The sequence below is a fragment of the Lissotriton vulgaris genome, unplaced genomic scaffold (genome assembly GCF_964263255.1).
Source record: "Lissotriton vulgaris unplaced genomic scaffold, aLisVul1.2 SCAFFOLD_4134, whole genome shotgun sequence".
Classification (NCBI taxonomy): Eukaryota; Metazoa; Chordata; class Amphibia; order Caudata; family Salamandridae; genus Lissotriton; species Lissotriton vulgaris.
Genome location: NW_028247047.1, coordinates 162027 through 171351, shown reverse-complemented (window position 1 = coordinate 171351; position 9325 = coordinate 162027). Strand labels below are relative to the sequence as shown.

General features: G+C 42.8%; 1 protein-coding gene across 1 annotated transcript in view; it reads right to left on the bottom strand.

Annotated features, from left to right (window-relative positions):
* Nucleotides 1–290: 290 nt before the first annotated feature.
* Nucleotides 291–9325, bottom strand: part of LOC147665646 (ectonucleoside triphosphate diphosphohydrolase 6-like) — a 169901-nt gene continuing 160866 nt past the window's right edge. The window contains exon 10 of the mRNA XM_086949616.1: nucleotides 291–3007. Within this exon, the coding sequence (XP_086805742.1) occupies nucleotides 2918–3007 (90 nt within the window). The 3' untranslated portion in view covers nucleotides 291–2917. The remainder of the gene's footprint in view (nucleotides 3008–9325) is intronic.

The following is a 9325-nucleotide window of genomic DNA, read 5'->3' as shown; positions in this document are numbered from 1 at the left end:
TTAACCTGTAGCATGGGGTGCCACATCAGTGGTGATCCCATCCATGGGCCGGTGTATAAGTTGGCCTGATAAGGTTGGGTGGGGAAGTTAGGAAAAAGTGGTGGTGGTGGGGTGTGAGTTGCCTTTCTGTCTGCTTGAGCTACCCCAGCTATAATTGTTTGAGTGGCTACTAAATGAGCTATATTTTCTTGAAAAAGTGGTGGACCCTTCATCAGAGGCGGTATCACCTGCAGGTACCTGGAAATTCTCCTTAGTACAGGAGTACACATTTTCTGTCAAATAATGAACTCTTTTGGAGTTCATTATTTTTTTTTCTGTGAAATACTTATGCTCATTCATTTCTTCATTGATTTCAGCTAGACATGTTTTGAACGCTGAAATACTGATGCCTGTCTTGAGAGCATTCTCAGCCAGTAATCTGGATCAAAAGGGCATCAGAAAGGCGTTTTGCTGTATTAATAATAAGGACTAGCCAGTCTGTGTGCATTTCCAGGCAATCTTGGACCACTCTCGCCGAAATGCGATATCTTCCAGGACAATCCTAGGTGTGAGGGTCACTAACAGACCATTCGGGGCGATATTAGCCCTCAGGTATTCCCTCATGATAGAGCCATGGAGGGGTGTCTTGACCTGCTGTTTTCCTAGGGCTGCTAGGGCTTTCCAATCCTCTGTTTTACTACCAGAGGCTGAATTACCTTCTATAGTCAGTAATGAAAGTGCTCTCAGGATCCTCAGCTACAGTATCGTCCTCGAAGCTGTGACCAAGATTGTCCGTCATATTGAAGTGTGAGAAATAAAATGAGTGCAAAGGAAAAAGCGGAGGTATAGTGGAGGCCCGTCAGTGATAGCATGCAGTCAGAAATGATAGTGAGTGTATAGGTAGACAAGGGTTTTGTATTAAGGCGTAGGGTCAGCGAGACTGAAGTTGAAAAAGAGAACTAGAGATACAGTGTCCCACGGCTAGCTGCCGTATCAATTACACTACTCACAGAGATAGGGACACAGAACAGAAAAAGAGAAGTCCAGTACCCATGCTCCTAAGAACATATATCTAAAACACTCAAGGGTAACTGTTCCTAAAGGGGAATTCAGCCTATTGGGCTACGGGCTAAATGGAGGAGGGATAAGAGAGAGGAAAAATGTTTTTTGTAAAAGAATGGGTCTCAGGATGGATATGCGTAATGAGGGAAAGTTCCTCAATTTTTAAGAGTGGCCTGTGAAGTTGTCATGATTCATCATTGGGCATTTTTGCTCCTAATGGAGGTGGGGCTGCAATCCCCATAGGTCCCGCAAGATGGCACTTTAGCAGAGATTTCTTTTGTAAAACGCTGTAGTGATGAGTGCGGTATGTTGGGCTGGTGCTTTTTATTCCTGGGTACACCAGGTATAATAAAAACAGACCTTCCACTAATGAGGAAGTGTAGTTTGGTTCAAACAGTCTGAAAGGTATTAACGGTCATGGGGTTGACATGTTTCACGCCCTGTTGGTCCGGAAATAATCCTTGGCGTTTCATCAGGACCAAGTTGAATCAAAAAAAATTTAACTTGCAAAACAGAAATTTTCTAAAGTGATCAAGGAAGAAAAAAAAACCCTAAATGTCAAGTCTTAAAAAACCATCTCTGGTTTGTTGGCTCCAAACTTCAATCACTATTTTCTAATTCTGACAGGGAATTGCCCAACCCCCACTCTGCAATAACAACCCACTGTACATAGAAAGACATTCACAATGCATTCCAAGACTCTTGTTTTCTGGGCTTCTAATCTATGGCAACTCTCTGATAGTCAGTATCTCCACCCCTAAACAGATGAACACAAAGTTTTGATATACTGAAAATAGTAGGATGCTATGAACATGGTAAAGAACAGTGGAGGTAAAAGAAATGAAAACTTGGAGATCGATGTACAATGATCACACATCCTGATATCTGACATTTAAGTGACTGAACATAACAATTGCAAAAATACCACTTTCCTTCATTGCAGCACCATTGTTTTTGTTGGCGAGAAGACACAGCCAGGTGGTGTAGATTTCTGTCTTAATCAACTCTCTTGATGTTGCTTTGGACCACAGAGCGCAAACAGAATATTCTTAAAATGGTGTATTTTCAGATTATAACTTTTTTTTAAAGAAAAACTTACATTTACAAATAAAGTGTATTCATTAGTCTTGTATATTCTTCCTCTAAAGTGGGACTACATGCCTTCCTAACAGTACAAATCATGATGCTTTCAAGGACTATTTACGCTACCATCCCATTCATTGTTGTAGTAGGCTGTACGCCACAGTTTTTGGCCACACAGTGGCAATGACTTTGTGCAAACATTCACTATGCTTTAACTTCAAGCGCGTAATTCTGCAAACTCACAAGTCCTTCGTGGACGTTCAAGTGAGAGCATGAAATACATAGAGGGACAGTTGAGAAGTGCTTTTGTTTGTAACAGAAATTAGGTGGATAACATTTGTATCGAAGCATAGGCTTCGCAGTCATAGTTGTTCACAGTTTGGAGTTCTACAGCCTCGCTCATCGAACAATTAAATATGGCCACAAGTCCTTTAAGTGCAAAATGAAGAGCTTCCAGTAACCAGTCACACTTTCTTTAGACCTCCTAAGTGACTTGCAAACTGAGTGAACGCTTAGTCAAACACAAGTACTCAAAAATGTCTTGGCTTTACTGTAGTAAAAGTTCAACTGCCGAATGTCCTTTTCATTCCCTTTCACAGGGCAGTTTCAAAGCACGTTTGGCACAGTCATATTGCATCCTTTCCACAGTGGCGATGCTTTCTTCTCGTGAACCAGATAAATCACAGCATTGTTTAAGAAACACCCTCACAGAGCAGTCTGATCGCCCAGTCATGAAAGTGCAGTCTTCTGCGTTCTACAATTGTAGAGCACTTCTCTGAATGCGTTATGATTTTCAGTAATGAAGTCTGTTGATTGAATCAATATAGTGAAAGGTAGCCCCTAGTGCCCAGCTGGTTTCAACATCATTAATTTTCCTGGCAAGCTAAAAAAGAAAAATACATAATAAGGGTTCAATCTTTTCATACAAGGGCAAATAAGTAACCACTGGTTCTATAATATTACAGTCAAAATAATAGATTTCAAGAAGTTCCATACATACACATAGACACAACAGTACAATACCTCTCCCACCTCTCACTTGTAAATTACAGTCCTTGATAATGACCTTTGATACAGTTCAGCGTCACTTGACAAACAATGCCCCATAGAAATGTTAATTGTCTGCTACAGTAAAGATTGCTGTACAGAATTTGACCAAACTTGATAGGAAGAGTGTTTGGTAACATTTAAAGAGTTTTTCTTTTTTAGCTTGCCATCAATTTGTTCAGTAAATTTTGAGAAAATTCAAGAAATAAATAACACAGAGCTTCACGAGCCAAAAAGAATCCCATTGACTGAGAGGACCTAAAATGTTTGCTTTGGCAGCCAAGGTCAGACATTTTAGCAATATGAGGGAAACCAACAGAGGGTTTAAAAATGCCACCTTACTCTAAAAACAGTTTAAAAACCATGTCACACCCAAGAATCATGTTTGCCAAACTATATTTAAAAATACACATCTCAGCCTACTTTGTATCACAGGAGCTCCCAGACTTAGAACCCAGACAGTTATCCCTGTTCAATGTGTGAATGGACGTCTGTGTAGCAGTCTGGCCGATGTCCAATGCCGGAACACCCCTCACCAATGACACAGCGGAAGACTTAGCTCTGGTAGAATTTACCTGAAAGAACCCAGAGGGCTACTTTTTACCATGGCATAACACATTTTTAAGCACAGGACCCACCATCTGGACAAAGTCTGCTTCTGAATTGCCCTTCCTTTCTTAGTCCTAGCAAAAACAAAAAAAGAATGGTAATTTACAAGATACTCCTTAATCCATTCAAAGAAAAGCTAAGGGCCCTCTCAGAATTTATAGTGCTGAGAATTCGGTTGAGGGTTTTGGAGTGTACAAGAAAAGGTGGCGCCTATGCTGGTGGCGGTTATTCCAGGTAAAGGTAACAAAATAAGAACGGTGCAACAAGGTCAGAGGAGACCCAAAAAAAACTCTGTATAGGTTGGACAAGGGTCCAGCCAATTGAATAAAATACAAATCTTGTGCACACATTTATAATGGGTTAATCATGCAGGTTCTTTTCAAGTATTCGAAAATTATCAAGCGTCAGTTATAGTAATGAGACAAGGTAGACACATGTAGAATTTTCTCTTTTTTATGGATGTATTTAGACCCTCCTATTCTGGAGGGATGATTTCAAAACAAAAACAACGTAACCAGCCGACACGTGTTTCGTCAAGCGAGCCGATAGCTCGTTGACTCTTCAGGGCTGTCGGAAGTGTCAATATAACGAGTTTGGATTGCCAGTGATAATTCCAACCCGGCGTTAAGCGGGTACAAAAACCAAGGAGTATCATTAAAGGTTCATAGTTTAAAGGAAAAGACTGGCGGGTACATCCGTCGAAGTGTTGGTGGTCTGAGTGCAGAAACTAACAGGAGCAGGAGCATGGTGTCTCTTGTCAGTGTGGGAGAACCTGGTGAATGTGTGAATGGACGTCTGTGTAGCAGTCTGTCAGATGTCCAATGCCGGAACACCCCTCACCAATGACACAGCGGCAGACTTAGCTCTGGTAGAATTTACCTGAAAGACCCCAGAGGGCTACTTTTTACCACGGCATAACACATTTTTATGCACAGGACCCACCATCTGGACAAAGTCTGCTTCTGAATTGCCCTTCCTTTCTTAGTCCTAGCAAAAACAAAAAAAATGGTAATTTACAAGATACTCCTTAATCCATTCAAAGAAAAGCTAAGGGCCCTCTCAGGATTTAACCTATGAAGACTCTGCTCCTTATTAGAGGGTTGTGTAAGAGAGAAGAAAGTTAAAAGAATTATGAATTGAACCACATAGAAGGTTGTCCCACCTTCAGCCGAAAGGAAATGGAAGTCTGTAGCACCAATATAGGTGGTCTAAGGAGGCTACACTGACAGTGCTTGCAGTTCATGGACAGGGCACACAGAAGTAGCTGTAATGAGAAAAAACGCCCTTATGGTCAACAGCCTCAGAGAACAGCTGTGCACAAGTTCAAAATGAGTGAGAATAAAAAAATAGGAGTACTAAGTTAAGAACCCAATGTGGCACAATACAGGGCACAGGAGGAAACATGAAGGCCATTTCAGGAAACTCATCACCACAGGTGACTTAAAAATCAAAAAGTGTTCAGGCAAAATGTTCAAAAAGGCTGAAAGGGATGATGAATATCCTTCAACAATGCCCACAGTAAGACATTAAAGTCTAGTGTTAAAAGAAAGAACAGTACAACAGAAAACGTGGCCTGAAATGGGTTGAACAGATAGTCTTCCCACTAGGCAACAAACGTCAGAGCGCAACTGTGCATGGGCTCAAAGGTCATAACATACAAAAAATTAGAACCAAGTTAAGGTCCCATTGGGGCATAAAGAAGGGATTAGGTGAAACATGTTGAAGAAGCCAAAAGGGCAAAGCTTTGCCGGGCTCAAGATAGAACGAACAGCATTACCTCGGACAAAGGTGCAGAAAGAGGATCAACATGCTTTTCAGCACACTAAGCCACAAGCTTGTCCTGATGGCAGGTGTATATAGTCTTTGTTGAGGACACCGGGCTTCCAGTATAATTTCACACTTTCGAGGGAAGATCAAAAACTGTCAACTGCAGCCGCTCAGTCTCCACGCATAAAATTGATACTTGTATAGCGCACTACTCACCCGCAAGGGTCTCAAGGCGCTTGTACGAATACCGCTGTGGAACCCATCCTGGCTTTCCCTGTGAGGCGTCCACTCCTGGGCACCCCCAAGGTGGAGGCCAGGCATCCTTAACGTTGTAAAGGCAGAGAGTGAGCAGGTTCGAGTGTAGAACCCTGCCCTGTGTAGCTGTGACAGAAGATCCTCCCGGAGGAGCAGCCTGACAGAAGGAACGATGCTCATGCTCAGGAGTTCAGGATACCATACTCTTCATGCCCAATATGTAGTCACAAAGATGACTTGGCTCAGTCTGTCCTGATCTTCTTCAGAACTCGAGGCAGGAGTGATATTGACAGGAAGGCGTACAGCAGTCCTGAGACAGACTTGAGACAAAAGGCATCTCCAAGCGAGAGCTGCCTTGGAAAATCCATAGCACAAAAGTGCTGACATTACACGTTCTCGGCGGTGGCGAAAAGATCTAACCTATGTTCTCCCCAGCTGCAGAAGACACCTTGTACCACCTCTGGCTGGAGAAGCCATTCGTGATCCGCCTGGCATCGATGGCCCAGTTAGTCCAGCCTTTCGCTCAGAGAGCCCGCCAGGTATTGTATGACCAGGAAAATGTCCTGACGTTTCACAAATTTCCAGTCACAGAGCCTCATGACAGAAGGTTCACAACATCACCCGCTCTGTTTGTTGGAATACCACATTGCAGTGGTGTGGTTTGTGAACACCTGAACCAACCAATGGGCCAGAAAAGCTGGTTCATTACCTATCAATCCAGTAAGGTACACAGGAAAGGAACTTCTTGAGTTTGAGGAGCTGTTGTACTTTTGATCTGATTAAAAATCAAGCAGATGAAAAACAAAACTGTGCCTGTGGCTTCACGCTCTCACCACAAAAGATGGATAAGGCGCTTCAAATTCCCAGAAACAACTATGAGACAAAGTTGTTACAATCCCCAGACCAAATAAAAGCCTGCTGCGGCCTCATTAACATCAGATTCATTGGCAAACATAAATATAAGGTAGCAGACGCCATATCACCATATAAGCTAGATGTCCTGTTACTCACGGAAACCTGGCCTGATGCTGCCTCAGACCCGGATTTTGTGGTACCAGATCCTCAGGGTTTCCTATCATTTAGGGTAGACAGGCCAAAAAAGAGGGGAGGGGGAGTGGCTGTAATCTACAGGAAAAAGTTTGAAGCCACCTTCTCACCAGCTCCTACACCTTACTGTGAAGCACTCCATTTCACCTTAGCAGCTAATGCAAAAAAAAACCTTTAGGGGCATACTTCTCTAGCGTACCCCAGGCACCAGAAGTACGTTTACCAACAACCTAGATGTGCTCATGGAACCCATCCTTTCCACCAATGAGTTCACCATTCTGGGCGATTTTAATGTTTATCTGGAAGATAGGGGGATAAAGACACCAGTTATCTGCTAGAGACCCTAGGGACACTAGGCTTATCTCAACTGGTGCACAAACCCACTCATGAGGCAGGACACACGCTGGATGGCATTTTTACATCAGTATCCGGACTAAAAATAAATGACGTTCACCCTCTCACATGGACAGACCACTCTTTAGTCACATTCAAGTACACTATCCCTAAAGGAGGAGTAGCTGATTCTCACCCATTAACATACAAGGCCTGGAACATGGCTGATAAAGCCATGCTTCGCATTCAACTGGATAGGACACGACCTCCGTTAAATATGTCCCTAGACTTAGCAGTTAGTGAATATATGGACTAGCTTAATGAAACAATTGGGGCCACAGTACCCACCAGAAATTTTTCAGGGAACTGCAACTTACCTTCAGCCCCTTGGTTTACTGAGGCCTTACGACAGTAAAAACAAAAATGTTGGAGACTAGAAAGAAGCTGGAGAACAAAATATGATACATCAGACAAAGGCACTTATAAAGCGGTGTTAAATCAATACAAAAACGGCTGGTCGCAGAAAAAAAGGAGCCTGTTTTACGAGTCACATTGAAAAAGCGAAGAACTCCTCCAAAGAACTTTTCGGGGTAGTAGAGAAGCATACATCCGACAAAGGCATTTATAAAGCAGTGTTAATTCAATACAAAACTCTGCTGATTGCAGAAAAAAGGGCATGTTTTACGAGGCAGATTGAAAAAGTGAAGAACTCCTCCAAAGAACTGTACAGGCTAGTAGAGAAGCTATCCTCTCTGCCAAAGAAAAAAATGCACTAAGAACAACGACAGTTTTTGTGAGGTAATTGCTTACGCTTTTAGAAATAAAGTCAAAAATATCTATGATTCTTTTGAAAGTACTCCCACTCCGGTTCCTATTGACATACGCCCATGCGCTGATCCCAGTGAAAAGACTTTTCACAGCTTCTCTCTGGTTAACACAGAATGAGTGGAAAAACATATCAATGAAACTAAATCTGGTACCCTCTAGATCCTTGTCCTCCCGCTTTTTTAGAGAGATAGCCAAGGAGGTGAGCCCTTTGCTTACAGAAATCTTTATCAATGTGTTCATTTCCGGCACCTTTCCGTCCATGTGGAAGGACGTGTCAATACTGCCTCTTAAAAAACAACAATCTAGACGACTCTGACCCCAATAACTATCCCCCGATATCTAGATTGCCACTCCTGGCAAAAATAGGGAGAAAATTATGAACAAGCAGCTATCCCAGTTCATACAAGAAAATGACTTACTTGATCCCTCCCAATTTGGCTTTTGACCACAACACAGTACAGAAACACCACTAATTAAAGCCACTGAAGAGATCAGGCAGGTGATGGATAATGGGGGCACTGGCGCCCTCATCCTCCTTGATCTCCCTGATGCCTATGATACTGTGGATCATAACCTACTGCTAGCGCGGTTGGAAACACTAGGGTTCAAGGGCCTGACACTAGCCCTGCTGTCTTCTTTTCTAAAGGATAGGAGACAAACGGTGGCACTAGGCCAATCCAAATCAACACCTTACGTCCTCCCATGCGGGGTCCCACAGGTTCCGTCGCTTAGCCCTGCACTTTTTAACATTTATGTTTCAGAACTTTCACCGTTGATCGAAGACTTTGGCTTTAGCCTTACTTCATATGCCGATGACATCCAGATGGTGGTGGCAGTGTACAAAAATCAAGCCTCCCCATCAATGCATTTCCAAAGCTGCATGGTAGAAATAAATAGATGCAGAGGAAACCACTGTCTTAGGCTCAATTCAGGGAAAACCGAAGTGGTAATCTTTGGGAATTTGCAATCCAGATGGGACGACCTTTGGTGGCCGGCAGATATGGGAGAACCGCCGAAACCAGTCCAGAAGGCAAAAAACGTAGGAGTGCCGATCGATAATAATCTCACCTTATCTCACCAGACCAATGCCATTGTATCTACCTCCCATTTTCTGATTAAAACATTGAAGAAAGTTCTACCTTACATTCCTGACGAATTCAAAAGGCGGTAGTGACTACACTTGTGCAGTCAAAGCTAGACTACTGCAATGGACTTTACCCTAATATGCAGAAGCAATACCTAAGAAAACTCCAGATGATTCAAAGCACATCTGCAAGACTTCTTCTAAATGTCCCTAAATGAGAGTCGGTGGCTC